The sequence below is a fragment of the Anguilla rostrata genome, chromosome 10 (genome assembly GCF_018555375.3).
Source record: "Anguilla rostrata isolate EN2019 chromosome 10, ASM1855537v3, whole genome shotgun sequence".
In the NCBI taxonomy this organism is placed as follows: Eukaryota; Metazoa; Chordata; class Actinopteri; order Anguilliformes; family Anguillidae; genus Anguilla; species Anguilla rostrata.
Window position 1 is genome coordinate 25,429,047 of NC_057942.1, and position 25,294 is coordinate 25,454,340.

A 25,294-nucleotide genomic window follows, 5' to 3' on the forward strand; every position below is an offset into this window, starting at 1 on the left:
CCCCTCCCCACCCCCACAACATCAAAGGGAATTCTTGAGGCAATGAAGACATCACAGGGTCCTCATATGTATAGATGTTGGCTATTCTTCTGATTACCATTGCACAGAAACTTTATTGTGGGATATTTGAACACCTGTGGTATTTAAAAAAAATAATACAAGTGTAAAGTGGGTTGTGCTGTCTGCAGTAACTTGCTTTCTGATAGTGGAAGTGACAAAAAGCATTGAAATTTCACACAGACGCATGTGCATACAGAATCCAAGCAAGGCTACACACACACCACCCCCCCGACAACAGCCCCTGCCTAAAGTAAAAGATAACATAATGACATAATGAAAACCAGTGACCATCAATGGCCAGTTCTTATAGAATAACATCATATGTATTTTAGGACTTATTTCATAAAATTGGTCTTAAAAAGTGAACATAAAAAACATAAAACACCAGAACACAAAACTGTCCCGATATAGAAGCCATATCACGCCACCGGGTGACTGCTGCCTTTTGGATTTAAAGATTGAATGCTGCTGACTTATTAGATAAACTAAGAGAGTAATCTATGAATTTAAATAAAAAATGTCTTAAATTCATGTAGCCAAGCACCAGAGCCCTGAATTTTGCAATGGGTCACAAATGATCATATATTCATAGCCTGAGGTGTGGAATTTCACTGCTGGAGTATTTAATTATTTATTTTTTTATTTTTGGAAGTATTCACTGGACAGTCTTCACTGCTGCAAATGTTCCCTGAATAATCTTTTGAAGAACCAATGCTCTGGTGTTCCTAAACATAAAAATACAACACCAGGCCTGAACCCCAAAATAGCAAGTAGGTCAGATAAAAAAACTCCCAGCGGGAATAAATCTAGAGAGGAACCCGGCTATAGAGGGGGAGCCCATCTTCCACTGGCCAGCCTGGTGTAAAGTAGCAGACAGCAAATAAAGTTGAGCAGGTTACAGCTGAGGTGAAGGCTAACAATAGACCAAATGGTATAGTTCAGAATCGTGTAGTTTAAAGGAGCCAGATGATGGAGCTGGAGCTCCAGGCAGTATCAAGGCATGAGTAGGGGAGGAACAGGGCTGAAGCAGTCCATAACCATGCAGCGAAAGAAAGGACTGGAGCAATCCCATGGATTCAGGCCGAGGAAACAGGCTGGAGCAGTCTTGATGCTAAGCTACCTAGTGTGTCAACTCCACAAGGCCAGGTTGGTACTTGAGGCTAAGCTAACTAGTGTGTCCACTCCACTGATGTGACCTTGACACTTAATGCTAAGCTACCTAGTGTGTTAACTCCATAGGGCCAGCTTGACACTTGAGGCTAAGCTAACTAGTGTGCCCGCTCCGTTGATGTGAGCTTGACACTTAATGCTAAGGTCCCTACCGAGCCGTCATCCATTTTTAATTTCACAGATTCCATGATTATACATGACCATTTGACAGGATTATAGAACCATAGGAATAGCTAACTATAGGCCTGACTAAAGAGGTAAGTTTTCAGCCGACACTTAAAGGCAGAGAGTGTGTCTGAAGCCCGCACATACGTAGGGAGATTGTTCCAAAAGTCAGGAGCTCTAGGCTCTACCGCCCAATGTACTTTTAGATACAAATGGAATTTTCACATAACCAGCATCTTGTGAATGAATGGATCAACCACTGATGGGTGATGGAAAACGCGTCACTAACTATGCGCCGCTTGTGATTTTTTCTCGGGAATGTCGCCACAGACACCCAGTTCTTTAATCATAAATTATTATAATAAAAATAATATAAATTAATATAATAATAGGCTCAATCACCATTGTGTTACCTAATTCTGCGATAGATAGTGACTTAACAGACATTTATTTTAATGAAAATCTTAGAGATTATTATTTAACGTTAGCTAGCATAAAGTTGGTCCTAGACGAGCTGACAATTCTTAACCAACAGTTACCCATTAAAAAGTTATCTTTATGCAAGCGACTAATCAAATATGTTTAAGTTTTATCATTATATTCGGCATTAATACATTTTAATTAGATATTAGCTACTCACCTAAGCAACCGCCATGCTTCATCAGCTCCCGTCCTCTCCAAGTATGGGCTGCAAAAAGCTATTCCTTGCTGCTCACTGATTGGTTGTGAGCTCCTCTTCCTCTGATTGGCTGTAGGTACCATAGCTCTGATTGGTGCATACACGTGTGGATTTTTTTCCATTACTACATGGAAAAATAGTGCCAAAATGATTTGTGTTTTTGTGTCCACAGCTTGAGAGTTGTATTTTGCAATTTGTCGTTTGAGATTTGTAAAACAGGATTTGTAGTTTTGTGATGCGTAAAACACATTTCGTGTGTCCACAGCTTGAGATTTGTATTTTGATATTTAGTTTGATATTTGTAAAACAGGATTTGCAGTTTTACAATGCGTAAAACGTGTGAATTGTGTTTTGCAGTGCACAAAACACGTGTGAGTTGTGAAACACGTGTAAATAATGTTGGCACTAAATTCACTCCATACACGTGAATAAAAAAAGCATGTAGTCAGCGCTTGTGGTTAGTTCTGGAATCCTGTGTTCATGTTCAAAGTAGCACTGGTGGTTTATAAATGAGCGTAATGGCTCAAGTTGATTCGCCTGGTGTGCCCTTAACTGAAACTTCTACAATATTGTATGGATTATGCATGGGTAGTATAAAAACTGCAGGACTATATGTGTTTACAAAAATGGGAAGAACGAGAAAAATAAATAGAAACATCCTGAGAAATAATAGAATTTTGGATGTTTCACATGCAAACTAATAGGCCTAACTATTTTAACCGGGGGAACTTCAGAATCAGTTGGCCCTCCCACCCTGTTTGTTTGCCACAGTCCCCTTAGCAACATGGTGTAGCTTTAGCTCAGTATTGTAACTGAAGCGTTCCGCTCAGAAGTTGGAAGAATGGCTTCAAAAATGAAGGAAAAGAAGAACATCGACGGGAAAAAAAAACAAGAACGAGGCCGTTCGCGAGAGACATCGGAGGATCCGCAGACTGAACTAAACCGAGAATATTACATTATACAGATTAGGGATCTGGAATCCCAGGTGAAGAAGTAAGTAAACACTAAGGGTATAGTCACACGAACCACTTTCCACGCAACATTTGTTGCTTTTAACGCGTTAATTCTGATGTCATTTCGAGCATTAAGACCGTTACACGAGGCGACTGGCAAACAATTTAAACTGTAGTCAATAACCAATCAAAAACAGTGCGTTACGTATTTTAGTTCGATATAGCGCTGATACATTCTATGGTTATTGTTGTTTACTTACTTACAGAAAATTTACAGATGAGCTGCTCGGAACCGGTTGCAACTAAATTGCATTACAGTTTCAATTAAATTGGAGTGGTGTTACCGAAGCAATCCTAGAGCAATTTAATTGCGAGCAACAAAAGCTGCGTGGAGATTGCTTCGTGGAACAAGGCCCTTATTTAAACGTTTGATTGCATCCATAGCCTAAAAAGAAAGGAATTGTCAACGTTGTTGTCCTTTACAAAACCATTTTAAAAGTAAATCTGTTGCCATATATTATAACGTTTCCACGAAACGTGCTATGTTAAACTAGGTTTACTTTAAAATATATTCAAGTGAGAGTAACATTTCCGTAGATGTCTAGACCTGACAGAACTGTTGCAAACACAAACCCTCGCAGGACTTGGGTCCAATGCTGTATTGCTTCCGCCCATCGTCTGGTATTCCTCAAGCCTAGTACGCAAGACGCGCCTCCTTTCGGACACAAATTCAAAATAGAAGTCCCAAATACAACCTGGAGTCCGTTGTCTAGAATTCCTCAAGCTTGAAACTGGACAATCAGTTTAATGAATTTCCCTTACATCCAGCCTAATGTTGATTTATAAATAAATGTTCGCTGTCAAAAGCTCGCAGTAAGTCTATCAATATGTATTAATGTAATGAACACTTGCTGATTATAATTTCATTGTCAAAGTTTCACAGTTGTGAAGAACCTCCAGGTTCATACTATGGCACAGGTGCACTTGTTCCCCCTACGCCACCTATTTTTAAACTGTTGTCAATCTCTTCTATGTCATGTGTCTGCTATCTCATCGATCTCTAATTGGGATGGCAGGTATGCTATCCCGCCAAGTTACGCCTTGGTGAGGCGGCATGCCCCAAACCTATACAGTACCTAGAGTTTGACACTTTTCAGGGTTCCCCACAGAAATAACCACAACAGCCACAGACACTCAGCCCTTAAAAACATTCATTTCTGTACATTCTGACCCCATTTCAACAGACAGAATTCATAAACAACTTCACATGTCCACACAATAAAGCCCCAAACTAAGGGGATTTTGCGTTTTCTGCTGTGTCTTATTTTTCCTGCCGCCTAGCACACAAACAAAATGTCTCCCCATTGGACATTTTACCGACACCAGCCAATCCTTCACCTACAAGAGCCAATCAAAATCTTGCATACCTACCCAAAATAGGCATATCTTTTTACTCTAAAACATTTCCAGTGTCAACAGCTAGTCTGTTTGTGGCTGAGTGGTCAATGTCACAATCTATGGATCATAGGCTCCCTAGGTTCAAGCCCAACCTGGAACAAGTTTCTGAAACATGCTTTTTTGCTCACTAATAATTGTCTATTACTTCGCAACAATTGTTTTTGCACCATATCTACCCGCCGTTCACCAAACGTACAGACTGCATTATGACATACCATCTGCACGTTCACTAAACCGGCTACAGTATTGTCAGGCCATAGGGATTCAACCAGAGCTCAGCTGTGTTCTTCTTTAAAACCGTGGACACGTTTGACCAAGAAATTTCACACATTGAATAGATATGTCATGGTGGCGCACTGCCAAAGTTACGGACTAGAAAGCTGGAAATTGAATGATTGAAGCCCGCCTTGCCTTAAGGCAGATATTTTCATATTTTACACTAATGTTTTCTTACACTTAGATTTTCTTTACCAAAACTCACTCACGGCCAGCCATATGCGTTTAATGATGCCAAATATATTTATTTTCGTAAAAAGTTACACCAGCTGACCACTGTGCCATTTCAACTAACTATATTTCTTCACTTGGCTACTGTAGAAAACGTTCTTATCAGCAAACGCCACGTTTCTACATTCATGTACTGTCTGCAACTCCCCATTAAAACATTACATTTAAAATCATGACTCAATCATAATTATAACTACTAGTACTGAACATGAGAAAAGTACATCAGTGCAAAAGACTTCCTACACATTATCACACGTTACTTCACCCACCACTTTAATGATGGATTCCTTATACCGTCTGTTATATACATTGAGCACCATAATTCATTGGACAGTGACACATTTTTTGTTATTTTGGTTCTGTACTCTAGCACTTTGAGTTTGAAAGGATACAATGACAATGAGATTGAAGTGCAGACTGTCAGCTTTAATTTGAGGGTATTTTCATACATATCGGATGAGCCGTTTAGAAATTATAGAACGTTTTGTACATAGTCTCCCCCATTTTCGGGCATCAAACAATATTGGACAGTTTAACATAATGTAGAATAAAGTAAACATGTTTAATATTTGGTCGCATATCCTTTGCATGCAATAACTGCTTGAAGTCTGCGACGCATAGACATCACCAGACGCTGGGTATCTTCCCTGGTGATGCTCTGCAGCCATCTTCAGTTCCTGCTTGTTTCGGGGACTTTTTGCCTTCAGTCTCCTCTTCAGCATGTAAAATGCATGTTCAGTTGGATTCAGATCCGGTGATTGACTCGGCCAGTCAAGGATTTTACACTTTTTGGCCGTCAAAAACCCCTTCGTTGCTCTAGCAGTATGTTTTGGGTCATTGTCTTGTTGCATGATGAATGCCGTCCAATTAGTTTGGAGGCATTTGGTTTCATCTGAGCAGATAAAATATTTCTGTAGACTTCAGAATTCATTGTTCTACTTCTGTGTGCAGTCACATCATCGATGAAGACAAGTGAGCTCGTTCCACTGGCAGCCATACAGGCCCAAGCCTTAATACCCCCTCCACCATGTTTCACGTATGAAGTGGTATGCTTTGGATCATGGGCATTTCCTTTTTTTCTCCACACTTTCCTCTTTCCATCACTCTGGTACATGTTAATCTTTGTCTCATCTGTCCACAAGACTTTGTTCCAAAACTCTTGGGGCTCTTTTAGGTGCTTTTTAGCAAACTGTAATCTCACCTTTCTGTTCTTCAGGCTTATCCGTGGTTTTCATCTTGTAGTGTACCCTCTGTAGTCCTGCTGGTGTAGTCTTCTACGTATGGTAGACTTTGACACATCTACACCTGCATCCAGGAGAGTGTTTTTGATCTGTTGGGCTGTTGTCAGGGGGGTTTTCTTCACCACAGAGAGTATTCTCCGGTCATCCACTACAGTGGTCTTCCTCGGTCTACCGGGTCTTTTGACATAATTGAGTTCACCAGTTGTTTTTTTCTTGTTAACGATGAACCAAACTGTTGACTTGGGCATGCCCAGGGTTTTTGCAATGTTCCTGATTGATTGATTTTCATTTCTTAGCCTTATGACGGCCAGCTTCATTTGATCGACACTGCTGTCTTCCTCATGTTGTCACACCCCAACAACAATCTACAAAGGCAATTGCAAAGTCCAGAATCAAGACTAGACATCAACAGCTCTCTTCTGCATCCACTAACGACACAAATGAATACACCTGCCCAACGAAACACATCTGTGAAGCCAATTCAACAAATACTTGTAGTACCTTAAAATGGGGGAACATGTACAAAAGGTGCTATCATTTCTAAACGGTTCATCCGATATCGATGAAAATACCCTCAAATTAAAACTGACAGTCTGCACTTCAACCTTATTGTCATTGTATCCTTTCAAACTCAGTGCTAAAGTACAGAATCAAAATAACAAAACATGTGTCACTGTCCAGTGAATTATGGTGCTCACTCATCTCACTCATGGTCACTTCATTTACTTTGCACTATCGTCTGTGATCATGTCAAACTTCACCTACATGCCCATTCTGCTAAAAAACATATCGTTTCAACTATTCAATTTAATAATTTCTCCTCATTTCTCTCATACTATTGTTATTTTATCATATGCAAAGATTGCTGGGACATATGCAACTGCTCCTATTCTCCACTATCAAGTGTTCCGGTTCTACTACTTCCAATTCTCACGTAAGGTCACTGATCTACCTAAGCAAAGCGAAGAGGACTCCTACCCGCATATAAGCGTATCAAAATGCCTTATAGGCTAAACCTTACAAACACTAAAAGTGCATCTCCACGAAATAAAAGAAAATTAAGCAGGACAGAAGGGTACACAAGTTGCGACCTAGGGAGCTCTAATTCTACAAGCTTGCTGATAATTTTGTCAATCAAGGCTCGTTGGATGGCCATCAAATGCATGAGTACATACACTGGCCATATTTCAGCTGCTTTTATACTTACACCACCGCTCCCTTTGTCACAGCCACTGTTTTACATATATATATATATAGATTTGATAGATTTCATGTGTCAGTAGAGGGTTTGGATGGGTAGAGAAGTGGAGGGAGATGGTGTTGAGGTATGGAGTAACTCTTCTTCAACCTTGTTCAGTTGTTATGCCTCGTCTGCACCCTACGCTCTGTGTAAGACACATTTATTGCACATTTATTATGTATGCATTTAGTTATGTATCTAAAAAAAGAACGTTTGTGATGTAGTTAATTCACGCATTTCAATATTAGAGGGTTAAATACGGTTGATTAAATATGATACGAAATATATGAAATATGATACTCAGTCTTGTGCCCTCTTGAGTGTGTCTACTGTTAGCCTATTACTGACTAGGACATATCTCACATACAGTACACACAGAACAATAAAGAAACAACAAAGCCAGCTCTTGCAGGTGAAAATCAATGAGGTTATCATGTGTCTGCATCTTTAATACCCATTGCTAGCTCTCGTGGAACCAATTAATTTTGCCACTAACTACAGACCGAGGCTGCATCCCAAACGACTCACTTGTTCAGCCACAGGCCTCAGAAGTCGTGTCGTCATTCCCTTCGGGTCCGTTAGCATTTTCGAGACTTCTGGTTCAAAAAATAGACGCCCCTATGGGACAAATGATTAGCGATTTCCGAATTCCTTAAAAATAAATTATGACATTTGGACGTTTTTTTTGTACATGAAAAAATAATGCTTTTTATCCATTTTTTATAATCTAAAAAAATTCTGTGTCATTTTAAAAAGCCAATTGCTAACGGCTAAATGGTTAGCCACCCGAGATGACCCGTCGCACAATTAAAACATCACACACACAGCTGTTTCGATACACGCGCGAAAACCGTCTTCTTCCCGTTGTTTCCCGTTAGTGTAATAAATTATACATTTCTTTACAGTTGTATATATCATTGTAAACATCTTAATATAACTAGGCTACTTGCGCTTCACAAGCATTGCCAAGGAAGAGCTGTGACGTAAATAACATGCGCAGCAGTGTTAGCTTTTTGATAGCAAAATAATCGTTTCGATTGAAAAACGACATCAGAATTCAGCGGATCCAGTGCCATTTAAGAGAGAAATGTGTCCAGATAAAAACGTCCAAGTTTTAAACGCCAGCTTAAATCACAGACTGTGACAGGGACGGTTATGTAAAAATCCATTCATTTTTTCCATAGAGAAATTTCCCTTTGAACCGGAATTCCATATATGGGCAAGGTTTTTGCTCTGCGTTAAGTCAGACTTCTGAGGCCTGTTCACTATTCCCTATATCAGAGGGGGGGAACCTTTTTCCTGTCTGGGGCCAGATTAATATTTGCATATACGACAGTGGGCCATAGACTGCTATTAACTCTCATGTTAATCACATACACATTTTTCCATGTTATGCTGACTGAATGTTCATAAGTAAACTTGATCTAAAACTGAATATACCTTAAATTCATTACATTACATTACATTACAGGCATTTAGCAGACGCTCTTATCCAGAGCGACGTACAACAAAGTGTATAGTTAGTGTTAATCAGTTTAACCATCAGGGTCCAAGTTGAACTATGCGGTTGTTCCCTGTACTTGGACCGGTACTTCTCTCTAGGGGTTTCGTCATACTTGTTCCTGGTTATGGTTATACACTTTGTTGTACGTCGCTCTGGATAAGAGCGTCTGCCAAATGCCTGTAATGTAATGTAATGTAATGTGCTTCCGAACAGTGATGCCATCTTAAGCTCGTGTTTCCTCAAATTTGGAAATTTGTCAACGCTTGTTTTGCTTGTATAAATCTGGCAGATCCATGTTGGTGTGCCAGGCCTTTAGCTGACAGTTGTTCTGCAGTTTAGTTACCTCTAGCTGCATGCACTCTGGCACCTCTGGTTGTGTCGTGTATAGCCAACAATGAAAGCAAATCTCAAAATCTGTTGGAATCCCACGTAGAACAATTGCTAGCTGGCTAGTGTTTGTTATGTCTGTTGTCTCATTCATAGCAAGTGAATAAAACTCAAAATTGGCAGCAGAATCTTGCAAAAACTTCTCAATATCTCATGTCATGTCACTGATACGATCAGACCCGATCAGACACAGTCCGGCAAGACAATCTAAGTTTTCTTGTCAGGGTTCTGTGTCTTCCCCCTGTCATTCCTGGTTGGGCCGCCAGATGGCGGCACCTCTGCTTTGTGTCTTGTTTAATTGTTTTATTGTTTCCAATTATTCCATTATTAGTTGCTTATTGTCTCGTGTTCCCTTCCCTCTCTGTGGCCTGATTGTTCATTGTGCCCTCCTGTGTCTCGTCTGCATCAGATCTATTTAAGTCTCCATTTCCCCTGACTCAGGTGCTGGATCCTTGCATGCGTGTTTGTTGCCTGCCTGTTGCCTGCCTGCTTGTTTGTTGCTTACTTGCTTGTTGCCTGTTTCCCTGCCTACCCGTTGCCTGTTGCCTTTGCCTGTTGCTTGCCTGCTCTGTTCCCTACGTTTTTGGGATTTTTGTATTTTTGTTTCCCTGCGTTCTGAGGTTTTTCTTTGTTTGTTACTACCGCCCTGCGAGGCTTTCTGTTCCCTTTATTCCCCGTTATTTTTTCAGTGAAGTCTTTGTTCTTTCTACCCTTGGGAGTTTGTATTTTTGCACTCTGCATTTGGGTCCATTCCCGCGCCCCCCGTGACAGTTCTGAAACAATTTCAGTTTTTCTGGAGCAAGTATTTGTGCAGTAGCAACCATGCACATCTTTACAAATTCACCTTCAGAATATGGCCTCAGTCTTTTAGCGATCAGTTCACTCACCACGTAACATGCTTCTGCGATACTGTCCAGCTCCTTTTTATGCCACAGGTAAGACACTTGTTGTGCAGCGAGATTATTACTGAATGCCTTGATTTTCTCCACTCTGTTCCTTCAAGAGTAGCATAACTTGCATATCTGCAGGTGTAATGTCTCTCAAGATCGCTCTTTTTTAGAACGGCAATGCCGTTTGGGCATATTTTACCATTGTCAAGCAAAACTGTTGTTGGTAGTTGAACTTGGACCGTTGTTATGCAATATACACAATATATGTGTAATATATCCTCTCAAACACATTCATTATGTTTTTATGCGAACATTCACTTTCATGTCTTGATATCCGAGGCGACAGAATGCATTCACATTCCACAAATAACTGGCAACAACAGCAGAAAACATGCACACATTGTAAACAATTTGCTGTTGAATTGATTACTTTCTCATCGTCAATTTCATATAGGCTAATCGCAAAATGACAATAATAGAACGAAAACTCGGACTTGCGTGAAAATTTAAATTAGCAGTGGTACAGCCACCGTTTGCTTTATTTCAAAGAAAGATGGAATTGACGATGGCGGCAGCTATGCCTGGATGGGATCTGCATGCTGGAGGAGGAAAGGACAGCCAGGAGACAGCAAAGGAGACTCAGGAGGAACACACCCATAGTTGCTCGTACCACTACCACGACATATATATGTCCTACCTGCAATAGGACTTGTGGGTCCAGGGGACTATTCAGCCATCAAAGAGTTCACCGATAAAAGACAGAAGTGGACGTCATCATCAACCAAATTAAACCGTTTGAATGTTTTGGTACATAATATGCTGTCCCAGCACGAATGCTTAGCATTTTATAAAACGAATACTAAAGCAAGAAAAGAACAGAAGAGCACACGTTATAATTCCAAGACGTTGGCAGGCTATAACCAAAAGTAGGCTACTGCGCCACATAACATACAAGTTTAATTTCAAGTCATTATGAAAATAAATCGGTTTGCGGCTGCAGATTTTTATGGCGGTTGAAATAAAACACTGCAAGTAGTCGACCAATCAGAAATTTTCAGAGCTTGCGCTCCACCCCAAAGGTTCCGGTACTTTTGGAAAGTACTACGCCCCAAGCAGGGTCTTTTTTGGGGGTAAAATAAAGTCCCCGGAACTTAATGTAGACCCTAGTTCCTGTGGTCAAAACGCACTGAGTTCCTCAAAAGGTTCCTAGTTCCGGGGTAAAGTTCCTGCGGTGGAAACGTGGCTTAAGCAAACGGGCTTGCCATTCACTTCCACAAAAAAGTACTCCTACGTCCATTTCTTTTTAAAAACACGACCTTCAACATCAACTTTTCTTATCAAACAAGATACACTAGCCTGTTGTCTACCATGTTAGCTCTCAGAATAACCAGAAAAAACAAAACCTGCACTTCAATTTTGCTTACAATCTAGCCTACACATTGCAAATATTTGCCATGAATACGAGTGCGGAGAAAGAAGTGCATGTATCCACAAATAATGTTGATTAAAAATGTGCGCAATTTCATACTGCAAATGAAAATAAATGTAGGCTATACGGCCTAGGCTACTTGCTAAAACTGCCTATTTGGGGAGAGCTGGCTATATATGATATTATTGAGTAGCCTATTTTGTGGATTAATTGTATTGATACTCAAGGAAAATCAGGGGAAGATTCCGCCACTGCTTAGCGATTAAAACTGATTTTTCTAAATCGCATTTATCATTTAATCTCCCTAACACAATGCGAAAAAGCTGTGTCCCTTTCCAATTGATTCGTCAGATGTTTGCATGCTTCTTAATCACTGAAAATTAATTAAAACGGTTTGAGATCAATGATTAGTTTAAAGGAAAGTTTTGCGCCTCACCAGTTTAAGAAAGATGGATAAAGGAGGAAGAAAGTGAGGACAAGAGGAGGATGACCGATTATTTTTGTGGGTAAAAAAAATCTCAGCATTAATGACACTCAATAAACTTGAAATATATTATGTAAAAGCTTGCATCAATAGTATATATTCTTTTTAAAACATTGTTTTCCTTAATTACAACTATTTTGAGCTGAGACATTCATTGGTTTGTACCTTTTTCCACCCACCTCCCAAATCCCAATTTAAGCTTTAACCTTAGTCGTTTCCACCCTTTGGAGTACGCTGTCATAAAATTTTTCCCGACCGTGAAAACTGCCTGACTTGTTTACATTTTGGACAGATGTGGCTAGTGGGTAAATCTGTCGCTGTTTCCGTCGCAGTACTTTCGACACAAGCAATATCAGAAGTGCTATCCTAAAATTTCTTCTTACCGTGAAGAGTGCCTGACCCGCAACCGTAGAAATGTGCTAACATGGCAGCACAATTATATTGAGAAATACCATCTTTGGGGAAAAAACGCTATATTCTGTAAATTAATTTAGATCAAACTTACCATGTATAAAAAAATAAAAATGCTCATCAGTCACCCACTTTATCTATTTATAATGCCATCATAGCGCGGAGTGTTTAAAACCATAAAACCACCCCTCACATTTAAATTAAATTAAAACTGTAGGCTACACATTAACGTTAAATATAGACCCACCAGTCTGACTTTGACAACTTTGGGACTAAAGTGGCTCTCGTTTTATTTAATAACACTAAAAGTAAAATTATTACCTGTGTGCCTTGATAAATAAAGTGGTTAAATTCAAAGTAAGGTGGTTAAATTCTACCTTTTTTCTCCTGGTCTTTATTAAAAATATGTCCTTAAAATTATCAATAATCATCGATAGACTGAAATGAAACATTTTATCATGATACATTTTTCAGCTATATCGCCCAGCCCTAATTTTACGTTGTTTACAGTCTTGGCAGCATATCACGGTGGTAGCTAAGAAATGATTGCTCACTAGCATTCCCTATCTTCTCTATGGACTGTTTCTGTCCGTCTCTACTGATTCATGGTGCCATTAACGGCAAACTGTCTAGATATTTATTCATTATATAAGTTAAATTTCCCTTTTATCTTTATTAGTGAATCCCCAATGTCCATTCATTGTAGTAGTGATGTAGTGATATTGATCAGTGATCAGTATTTGGCCTTTACATCAGCAACTGTAAACTAAAACAATGTTTCTTAACCTCGGTCCTTAATGGGTACCACGGTATATCCAGGTTTTCGTTCCAACCACAATTCCAATCCAATAATTTTAAATTGTTAATTTTTCTTACGTAGGTGCTCTTCGTGTTTAGAGGGATTATTTTCCCTCTTAAGCTACATTGTGTCAGACATAGCTATGCATGCCACAAAGAATAAAAGTCCCATATTGACAATGTAGTATATAGCAAAAAATGTTGTTTTAACTGATCAAATTAAAGACTGAGGTCAAAACAATAGGCTCCTAATTGGTGAAAGCATGGACACATAGCCACTAAAACTAACCATTTGTAAATAATGAAGAATTAAAAATACAAAGCAAATGATAAAAAGCCAATTTAAGCCAGTCTTAGCTCAGCGCTTGTGGACATGCTAACATTTCTGCATTGCTATGCTGTGGAGCCACTATACACTCATAGTCCAGCATTAGCCTCTTGTTGAAACCATTTGATGTGTTGAAGCTATTCAATGTAGCAAAGCCTGTTAACATTTTGTGTTTTATGTTTTTATCTACATTATTCATCTAAACAGTTGAGCTCCTTTTAAACCGCAGACTTCAAATAACTTTGTATTTGAACATTTTAAAAACATGCTGCTATATAAAAATGCACTTTATAAAAACCTTTATTATTATGCACAGATGCTTAGCATACATTTGCATGTTTTTGTCTCATATCTTTCATCTTTTTAATTGTTTAATATTCATTTTTTGAATATTCCCAGAAACAAAAGTAAACATTCCGTACACCAACCCGTCGATTAATCGAAAAAATAATTGGCAGATTAATCGATTATAAGTATGGTTGTTAGTTGCAGCCCTCATAGCGTACCACATGAAATAAGACACACCAAAACCATAAACTTCAGAAAAGGAATAACAAATTATTTAATTTAAAAAAACGAAAAAAAATGGTATACAAACCCTAAACTTGTCAGTATCAGTAATCAATGTGTGTGTGATGTTGGGTGACTGTGTGTTGCATGTACTAAACTAAAAAGCAGAAAATGTAGGCAGGTCCGTGCTGGCAGGTAGGAGAAGGAAAAAATGGGAAGGAAAGACTGGAAGGGTTTCCAGCCTATTTATAGCCAGTAGCAATTAAGAGGCCATGCCTAGTTCAGCAACCCCCCTGCTATCCAAAAGAGAAAAAAACACAAGGTGAATGCAAAAGCGGGTGCCAGGCGTGACAAGCTCCCACAAAAAGATGTCACCTGGGTGGCGGCACAAGAAAACTTATATTCATTCCTTTCCAATAAGCAAGGCTCAACAATATAAGCTGTTCACAAGACTACATCAAGTCAGTAATTCAATGACAACAATCAGTAGTTCCTGTAAACAATTTACATAATGCATGAGTTAACAATGTAAGGTACTCTGCAATACACAATTCAGTACAATGCAAAAATACATACCATTATACATAATCCACTGTTTAGTGGATAAGCTTCAAGATAATGGGTGGTCTGACACATTATTGTCAGCAGATAACAATGTCTCGAACGAGAACAAGGAAGTGAACCAACGCAGTTGGCTAAAAGATATTGAAACAGCTGAGACACAGCTGGGATTGAATACAAGGGAGCAACTGGTATCTTTTGATTTGGTTTTCCAGTGATCTGGCATGTAGGTTTTAACATAATCAGAGACGTTTCTCTTTAGTCTTGGCCAAAAGAACTTGCACATAACCCAGTCATAAGTTTGTTCTAATGCCGGTATGGCCTGCTGTTTCACTATGAGAAAGTTGCAGCACTGCCTCTCTGAACTTAGAACGAATGACCGTTTGAATAACATTGTGGCCAACAAAGGTGTCAGTCCTAAAAACCCACTTATGGCATAACAACCCCTTATCCAAAAAATAGCTAGATTGCAGGTCATCCAGTTTGTCTGCTGGAACAACCTGATCAAACAGGTCCTTCAGAGTAGGATCACCCGCTTACTCTCTGATCAGCGTCTCACGGGAGACACCAAAAAGAGAGGAAACGGGATGTTCCAGTATTCTAATTAGAATCAACAGCAACAGTAACAATATTGTCACCCTTGAGCACTTTGTTTTTGTTTTCAGCGATAACAGTATCATGAATATTTTTAGCACTTTCAATATCACTGTTATAATCAGTACACATATTATAAGCCACATTGGCATTGGAATCAGACATTTCAAACACATCAGGTTTCATTTCATTGACAGAAAAACTCTGTTAAATACACTCGGTAACAGCAGGTGCACACACAACGGTGTCAGGCATGGGCTTGGCCGGTGAACTTTCCAAATCACCCCCCAAATCACCAAAGAATGTGTCACCAAAGCCGCGTTTCCACCAAAATTACCCGGAACTTTCAGTCCCAGGAACTGCTTTACCAGGAACTAAAAGGTTCCTTCAGCCAATGGCTGTCTGCGTTTCCACCGGGGTCTAAAGTCCCGCGAAGATTAGGCAAATTAGCCCACTGACGTATGGAAAAGCGACGTTGTCGTCGGTCCATCTGTCATATGATTTCTTCTGTAACACCATACTACCACCGAAGTAGCCTACATTATTTTCTAATAACCGGGACAGCCCGGAGGGGTTTATTCCACTTATATACAACGGGTTACCAACAATGACTATATATGGTTACTTTTGTATTTATTGATTTTTATCGATTTAATCACATGGAATTGAAATATTCTTCTGCAGCCGTTTGGGCATATTTTACCGTTGTCAAGCAAAACTGTCGTTGGTAGTTGAACTTGGACCGTTATGCAACAAATAGGATATAACAGACCAATAGTCAGATTGTAACTGTTTTATATATCCTCTCAAACACATTCATTATGTTTTTATGCGAACATTCGCTTTCATGTCTTGACATCCGAAGCGACAGAATGCATTCACATTTCCAATATAACTGGCAACAACAGCAGAAAACATGCACACGTTGTAAACAATTTGCTGTTTGATTACTTTCTCATCGTCAATTCTATATAGGCTAATCGCAATATGACAAGAATAGAACGAAAACTCGGACTTGCGTGAAAATTTAAATTAGTAGTGGTACAGCCACCGTTTGTTTTCCTTCGGAGTTACTGCTAGCCGAGCAGCGAAGTGTGCCCACCAGATGCGAACCATGCACCATAAATTAGTCCATAGTCATCCTGGTCTTTTTGTGAAATTGAAGAATGGCAGAGTAAAATTACGGCAGTCTGAAAAAGCTAAAGGTACTATTACTAGAATTAACCTGTTATTTTACCATGACAAAAAGTGCGGAAGGTGATTTCCAGTTTGCTTTTACTGTAGGCTATCACCAATGTGAATTACGCAGAACTACCGCATACCTCACATAACTGTATCAAACGTTTTGAGTCAATTACAACGGGCTAACAAAGAAAATCCGGAAGAAAATATTCAGCAACCGAATTAATCAGTTTGAATGTTTTAGTACGTAATATGCTGTCCCAGCACGGATGCTTAGCATTTTATAAAACGAATACTAAAGCAAGAAAAGAACAGAAGAGCACACGTTATAATTCCAAGACGTTGGCAGGCTATAACCAAAACTAGGCTACTGCGCCGCATAACATACAAGTTTGATTTAAAGTTATTATGAAAATAAATCGGGTTGCGCCCGCATATTTTCAAACATGGCGGGTAATGGCGGAAAATAAATACAACACAAATGCTACGAGTACTCGACCAATCAGAAATGTTCAGCGCTGCAAGCTCCACCCAAAAGGTTCCTGTACTTTCGGAAAGTACTACCCCCCGAGCAGGAACGTTTTGGGGGGTAAAACAAAGCCCCCAGAACTAAATTTAGACCCTAGTTCCTGCGGTGGAAACGCACTGAGTTCCTCAAAAGGTTCCTAGTTCCGGGGTATAGTTCCTGCGGTGGAAACGCGGCTTAAGATTGCACAGTAAAGGAATTTCATTTTCCAAATCGCATTTGCGAGCCATGGAACGTGTAATGGCACATGCTGTAAATACCTCTGGGAACTGCCTACCTACTTTGTCCTGTCCCTTGGAGATAAGCAGGTTGTCTTTCACCACAGCAAAGGTGCGCCACCCACAACCTGTCCAGCCAGGTCATTACCGAGGACAACAGACACACCTGGCACTGGAAACTCTGGACAAACGCCTATCACCACTTCTCCAGACACCAATTCTGAGGACAGAACAAGGTTATGCAATGGGACAGTTTTATATCCTACCATCCTACCCAGTATTCTGAAGAGAAAGGCAAAGCATTCCCCAATATCAAACTTTGGGAAGATAGTGTCACGCAGAATTTTCATAGGCTTTTTATCATTTTTCAGAAACTTCTCCATCGGAAATAAAGCGAGTCAGTGAGTTCTCAGGCAAGTCAAACACAGGTGGAGAGAGAGAAGAGAGAAGAGAAGAGTGAGGAGAGCTTGATGTAGCCATTAAGCCTACATATTTAGGATCAGTACGGGTTTTATTATGACATTCATTTTTCCAATGACCGTTCGCATGACACAAATGACAGGTTCGAGATAGATAAAGTTTCCCGTTCATGCCAGCTTCACCTGGTAAGATAAAGTGCCATGCTGTGAGGTATGCTCCCTCACCTGAAAAGATGAGGTGCCACCATTTGAGGTGTGCTGACCAGCGCTGGACCTAGGAAAGAGCGTGCGAGGAACAGAAGTGGCCTGAAGGCCATTTCGACAAGAATCACAGTGGAAATCATTACGGGGGCGATGATTCGCAAAACCACCTTTTCGAATGAAAACAAACCCATCAGCTAACACGACAGCCTCAGATGCTGTGCAGGCTTTTCGCTCGGTTACATACTGTGGTGTGGGGATGGCTGGTTTAAGCAGCCACACCTGTCCTGGGTCAAGCTAATTAGACCTGGCTAGTTATCTAATTGGTTAGGAATTGGATAATTAGCCAGGCTGATTGGAACAAGGAACAGGGGTGGCTGCACCTGTGCGTAGTGAGGCAATCAGTGCGCACAGGTTAAATCTGCCATCCCCACCCACACAAAAGAGCCTCTGTCATGACAGTTTTAACATCTGCTCCTTGGCGGTAACATCTTGCCAACCTTGAAAATAAACCTGGACTGTTTGAACATCATCTCCCTGTGTCTCTGGGCTGGAGGGCCCCTAGGAAAGCCACTTCGGTGGCCTGTGGCAGGCTTGTTTGCCACAGTGGCGCCCAACGTGGGGCTGCTCCGGCACAGGGAAGTGGCACAGGAGGGCCAGCCAGGAAGCACACTGGAGGAGGGGCAGCTGAGGTGTTCCCAACAAGGCTTCAGACCGATCCTCCAGGCCAAAGACAGGGAGCGAGAGATGACCAGGGAGGGGAAGGAAGCGATCCTCAGCTGGGACGCTGAGGAGCTGGACCTGGCCGGGAAGGCAGGTCAGCTACGGGCGGTGCACGAGAGGTGGTCGCGCCGTGAGCTGGACTCGGCCGGGAAGGCGGGTCAGCTACGGGCGGCACACGAGCGGTGGCCGCGCTGTTTTACTTCCTTTTTTGTCCCTTTTGTTGTTTTAGTTTGTTGTTTTGGCCGGTTGGTTTGCCCGGAGCCCGTGAGGGGGAAAGCCTGCAGCAGCCTGCCAGCAGAGCCGACTGGCGGCCACCACAGCTACGAGGGTTCCAGGTCCCCAGCGCCGCAAGGAAGCAAGCCCAGCCACCCCACCACAGCCCCTGGAACAGCCCAAGCCCGGTGACGCCCCCACCAGCCAGCAGAGCAGCCCAGGACTTCCCGTGCTCCGGGAGGGAGGAGGAAGAAGGGCTGCCTTGTCGTCTGGGGGAGGGTTGCATCATGTACTGGACTGTTCCGGGGTCACCCACCCTGAAAAGATCTTTAGTGGAGTGTTTTTATTGTTTTTGCTTTGTTTGGAGTGCAGGGGGGTTGGGGGGGTAGGCAGGCTTCGGCCAGGGATTCTCCCTGGCCTCAGTTTGGCGTTGGGGGTATGTGGTGTGGGGATGGCTGGTTTAAGCAGCCACACCTGCCCTGGGTCAAGCTAATTAGACCTGGCCAATTGGATAATCTAATTGGTTAAGAATGAGAATTGGCCAGGCTAATTGGACCCGGGAACAGGAGTGGCTGCACCTGTGCGTAGTGAGGTAATCAGTGCGCACAGGTTAAATCTGCCATCCCCACTCACACAAGGGGAGCCTCTGTCATGACAGTTTTACATCTGCTCCTTGGTGGTAACATCTTGCCAACCTTGTAAATAAATGTGGACTATTGGAACATCATCTCCCTGTGTCTCTGTGCTGGAGGACCCCTTGGGAAGCCACTTTGGTGGCCTGTGGCAGGCTTGTTTGCCACACATACGTAGCAAGGGCATCTGATACAGAATTCTTAAATTGCTCTAATACGATCAAATCACACAGCTTTTCATATGTGTCGGTCCCTGTTGCATTACACCAGTGTGGAAAATGGAGCAACATATCTCAGGCAAATTCAACATGGGTCTTGCCTTCACCACGCCTCCCTGTCCTGAATTTCAAATGATATGCTTCAGGTACCATAACTTTTAAGAATTGCATCCTTATCTCAGAGGGCAGAATACGGCTCCTGCACCTTACCGACCTAGACTGACTGCAACATAATAATTTCCCAACACTGTTGCAGAAGTTCCCACAAATGTGTTTCGAAAAGCCTACATTTCGAAAATATCAGTGAATGGCATAATAACAGTGATGCTTGTGCTAGGCTAATAATTCACCAATGAAGGACAATAGGTGACATTTCTTTCACTAGGAACTAGAGTCTGAAGTCGGAATCAGTCACTGCATGACTCTTGTTCTCATTCACTTGGAACTGGAGTCAGTAAAGAGTCAGAAGTCGGAGTCAGGAACAAAGGACCTGGTGAACGAATCCGGGAACTACTCCTTTTACAGAATGGAGTCAAAGGACTCGTGTCCCTGAAAGGAACTGGAAAGTCCACCACTACAGTAAGAGAAGAAAGTGAAGCCACTGTGCAGATAGGCCCCATCATGTGATGAAGCGGTGGTTTTTTCAAGTCCCTATTTCAAATCTCATCTATTTTGTTCTCCAGCAATCAGAGGTCTGTCCGCCCGGTCAACGCAATCAGAATAGTGATATTTGGTCATAATTTTCTGTTCTGTTCAGCCAAAAAAGCTTTTTGCTCCAAAAATATAATGTTATTGCCCGCTTCTATTGATTACCTCAATGTGAGCTTTTGGTGGTGTCTAATTCGTGCAGGAGTGAATTCGTTGAATTTCTACAATTCTTATAGGAAACACATTGGCAGCCTCATTATATATGTTTCTCTTCTAGTTCTTATACAGTTCTGTGGACACAAGCAATCAAGCTAGTGATGCCAGCGACGGCACTCTGCTGTACAAACAAGTATTGTGACAGAGACGGTTTACTATAACTACTTCTATGTACTGTAGGTTAGCTATATCAACTTTGTATAACAACATGGTAGAAATGTAAATGTACTGAAAATACCAATAAAGGGAACTCAGTGTTGAAAAGATGTGCTGTTGATGTGAAAGTAAACGTGCACTGCAGCCAGCCCTGGCTTGCTAGCTTAGTAACTAGCTCAGTGAAACCAGAGATTCTGTAGCTAGTAGAAACTTCTACACTAGCTAGCTAGTCTAGTAGTGGTAAGTTCAACTCAGTTAGTACATATAGCTCTAGATAACTGTTAAACAGAAAAATAATAGTTTATATATTTATTGCTAACTTGCTGTAGGCTTAGTGTTCATCTTTAGAGCGAGCATGTTCGCTAGCGAACATTACATTACAGGCATTTAGCAGACGCTCTTATCCAGAGCGACTTACACAACTTTTTTACATAGCATTTTACATTGTATCCATTTATACAGCTGGATATATACTGAAGCAATTGCGGTTAAGTACCTTGCTCAAGGGTACAACGGCAGTGTCCTACCCGGGAATCGAACCTGCGACCTTTCGGTTACAAGTCTAGTTCCTTACCCACTGTGCTACACTCCGTCACGCTCCGTCACGAATAATGTCCGCTACCATTTATACCAACTTGCCAACACAAAAATGATTGTTCTTGCCATTTTGATCCAGGCATCTGAGCAGTGGCCACTGAAAAAATGTTACCAATCAGCGCTCTCATCGCGTTGACCAACTACAGGGCGTGGTTTTATATTTTGTATTAGTCTCATGGTCAGGGAGTATCTTGGGCACCTTTTAGTCTGAGGAATGATGCCGTTTTGTCTGATGTCTGAAAACTGATGCCGAGATCTAAGGATGTCCTAAAATGTACAACGTAACACCTGGTTTACAACATTCACTATTTCGACTCCAACTGGCTGTGGCCTTAGAGCAGGGGTGTCAGACTCATATTAGGAAGTGGGCCAGATTCTTTCAAATGAGGGGCCGGATTATTTTTTGCTAACATCAATATGACTCAACACATGGATATTTAGGCTACTTGCTGATTTATTATTTGAAATCATTCAAGTAGACCTACAGATACTTGTACCAATGAATGAGAAATTGCATGTTGGCAATAAAATAACACAAAATGTAAAATTACATAAAGCATAAGAGAGAACTGCAACAAATATAAGTCAGATAGAAAGCATATTCCTATCCATGCAACATATTGACATATTAAGAATAAATTTCATGTGTTTGAATATCTGTGTCATTCATGAATTATACATTTGAAAGAATGCAGGTTATAACTATAAAATGCCAAATTTCTGTCCAGAATAGCTGTACCAGTCAATGAGAATAACACAATGTAAAATGACAAAAAGTAGAAGAGAGCAACAGTGCAACAAATAGCCTAACATAAGTGCCATAGAAAGCATTTTTCCTATTCATACAACTCTTAACAACAATAATTACTTACTGTGATTTAAATCTCTAAGTAATTCAGTCATTCATAATTCAGATACCGTGGTTAATCCAGCTGCCCTGTGATCAGTAGATTACATTTTCACTTGCTGGTCAACAACTGACACCTTTTGGCTTTTACCAGCCATTGGGGACCAGTTTCTGGGCAATTTTCATTATGTCATTTAGATGTCCGTGTGTCAGCCGATTGCGCAGTTTGGACTTGTTAATGTTCATCACCGAACCCTGCTCGCATAGATATGTTGTCCCAAACACACAAAGTATCTTTGATGCAAAGGCTGTCATCTTTGTGTAATTTGGTGTCAGGCATTGATAAAATGATTCCAAACAAACAGACGTGAATTTATCCTTCAACTACTAAAGCAAGAAAAGAGCAGAAGAGCACACGTTATAATTCCAAGACGTTGGCAGGCTATAACCAAAAGTAGGCTACTGCGCCGCATAACATACAAGTTTGATTTGAAGTTATTATGAAAATAAATTGGTTTGCCGCTGCATATTTTCAAACATGGCGGGTAATGGTGGAAAATAAATACAACACAAATGCTGCGAGTACTCGACCAATCAGAAATGTTCAGCGCTGCAAGCTCCACCCAAAAGGTTCCTGTACTTTCGGAAAGTACTACCCCCCGAGCAGGAACCTTTTGGGGGGTAAAATAAAGCCCCAGGAACTACATTTAGACCCTAGTTCCTGCAGTGGAAACGCACTGAGTTCTTCAAAAGGTTCCTAGTTCCGGGGTATAGTTCCTGTGGTGGAAACGCGGCTTTGTATGTTATGCGGCGCAGTAGCCTAGTTTTGGTTATAGCCTGCCAACGTCTTGGAATTATAACGTGTGCTCTTCTGTTCTTTTCTTGCTTTAGTATTCGTTTCATAAAATGCTAAGCATTCGTGCTGAGGACAGCATATTAGGCTACGTACCAAAATGTTCAAACGGATTAATTCGGTTGCTGAATATTTTCTTCCGGATTTTCTTTGTTAGCCCATTGTAATTGACTCAAAATATTTGATACAGTTATGTGAGGTATGCGGTAGTTCTGCGTAATTCACATTGGTGATACAGTAAAAGCAAACTGGAAATCACCTTCTGCTCTTTTTGTCAGGGTAAAATAACAGGTTAATTCTAGTAATCGTCCCTTTAGCTTTTTCAGACTGCCGTAATTTTACTCTGCCATTCTTCAATTCCACAAAAAGACCAGGAAGACTATGGACTAATTTATGGTGCATGGTTTGCATCTGGAGGGCACACTTCGCTGCTCGGCTAGCAGTAACTTCGAAGGAAAGCAAACGGTGGCTGTACCACTGCTAATTTAATTTTTCACGCAAGTCCGTGTTTTCGTTCTATTCTTGTCATTTTGCGATTAGCCTATATGGAATTGACGATGAAAAAATGAGCAAATTGTTTACAACGTGTGCATGTTTTCTGCTGTTGTTGCCAGTTATATTGGAAATGCGAATGCATTCTGTCGCCTCGGATGTCAAGACATGAATGTGAATGTTCGCATAAAATCATAATGAATGTGTTTGAGAGGATATATAAAACAGTTACAATCTGACTATTGGCCTGTTATATCCTATTTGTTGCATAACAACGGTCCAAGTTCAACTACCAACGACAGTTTTGCTTGACAACGGTAGAATATGCCCAAACGGCTGCAGAAGAATATTTCAATTCCAGGTGATTAAATCGATAAAAATCAATAAATACAAAAGTAACCATATATTGTCATTGTTGGTAACCCGTTGTATATAAGCGGAATAAACCCCTCCGGGCTTATTAGAAAATAATGTAGGCTACTTCGGTGGTATTATGGGGTTACAGAAGAAATCATAGGACAGATGGACCGACGACAACGTCGCTTTTTCATACGTCAGTGGGCTAATTTGCCTAATCTTCGCGGGACTTTAGACCCCGGTGGAAACGCGGACAACCATGGGCTGAAAGAACCTTTTAGTTCCTTGAAAAGTAGTTCCTTCCTGGGACTAAAAGTTCCGGGTACTTTTGGTGGAAATGCGGCTGTAGTTCCTGGGACTAAAAGTTCCGGGTACTTTTGGTGGAAACGCGGCTTTAGTTGACTGTTCAAATCTTCAGCAAGTTCCCCAATTCTCTCCGCCACAGTATTTCTCAACAAGCTAATGTTAGCTAAAGCTTGGTGCTTCTCAGGGCACACCAACTCGGCACACAAGCATGCAGGTCTTGACGAATTCCCCCTCAGAGAACGTCTTGGACGCTGCAGCGATTTCACTGGCAATGATATAGCTGGCCTAACTGCTCCATCATGTGTCTCTCGACATTTGGAAAACACAGATTGTTGTTTTTTAGAGATGATGTTAGCTCATTCAACTTTTCGGTTCGGAGTTGTCCTGTGTACTTGTCATATTTTTCTGTGTGGGTCTCATAGTGTCGTTTGATATTATACTCTTTTGCCACAGCCACTTGTTGTGAGCAAATTAGGCATATAGGTGTGCCATGTACCTCCCTGAAGAAATACCGCTCTTTCCATCTTTCTTGAAATACTCTACATTCCGTGTCAGCCTTTCTCTTTTTGGACAGCATTTTTGCAAAGCTAACATAAGGCAGCAACGGTCAGCGCGGACAGCTCTGCGTCGGAGTGTGCAGCGTGGTTTTTCCTACTTCCTGCTGATGGAGATAGTTCTTAGTGCTAGGTTTAATTCATTTATATCATAAAAACTTTGCTCATTACGCATAGTTTATAATAACTGGATGTGAATATCTTAATTAAAAAAAAAAAAAAAAAAAAAAAAATATATATATATATATATATATATATATATATATATATATATCCCCCCCCCCTTTCCCCCCAAAACATCTCGGGGGCCAGATGAGACCTGTTGGCAGGCCGGATCCGGCCCGCGGGCTGTATCTCTAACATCACAGCCTTAGAGTATATAATATGTAGAGACAGCGATGCCAAAACCTTTGGGGAGCACATCAGAACCAGGAAGTTCAAGTTTTTTGCTCAAAAGACATGCTCAGTTGTGTCCCTAAATCACATGTACACTGAGGATAGCGCATAAAAAAAATTCATCTTTGTCTGTGAGGTACGAAAAAAATATTTTATCTCAGAAAAACAATA

The 25,294-nt window shown here is 40.9% G+C and overlaps 2 protein-coding genes across 8 annotated transcripts in view; one reads left to right on the forward strand and one right to left on the reverse strand.

Moving 5' to 3' along the window:
- The window catches only part of iqcd (IQ motif containing D), a 104,363-nt gene extending 101,558 nt beyond the window's left edge, over window positions 1–2,805 (reverse strand). For all 6 annotated transcript variants that reach the window (XM_064297703.1, XM_064297705.1, XM_064297706.1 and 3 more), the window contains exon 1: window positions 2,036–2,805. In XM_064297703.1, the coding sequence (XP_064153773.1) occupies window positions 2,036–2,196 (161 nt within the window). In that variant the 5' untranslated portion in view covers window positions 2,197–2,805. The remainder of the gene's footprint in view (window positions 1–2,035) is intronic.
- A 110-nt stretch (window positions 2,806–2,915) lies between these two features.
- Window positions 2,916–25,294, forward strand: part of cfap157 (cilia and flagella associated protein 157) — a 158,298-nt gene continuing 135,919 nt past the window's right edge. For both annotated transcript variants that reach the window (XM_064297699.1, XM_064297698.1), the window contains exon 1: window positions 2,916–3,067. In XM_064297699.1, the coding sequence (XP_064153769.1) occupies window positions 2,916–3,067 (152 nt within the window). The remainder of the gene's footprint in view (window positions 3,068–25,294) is intronic.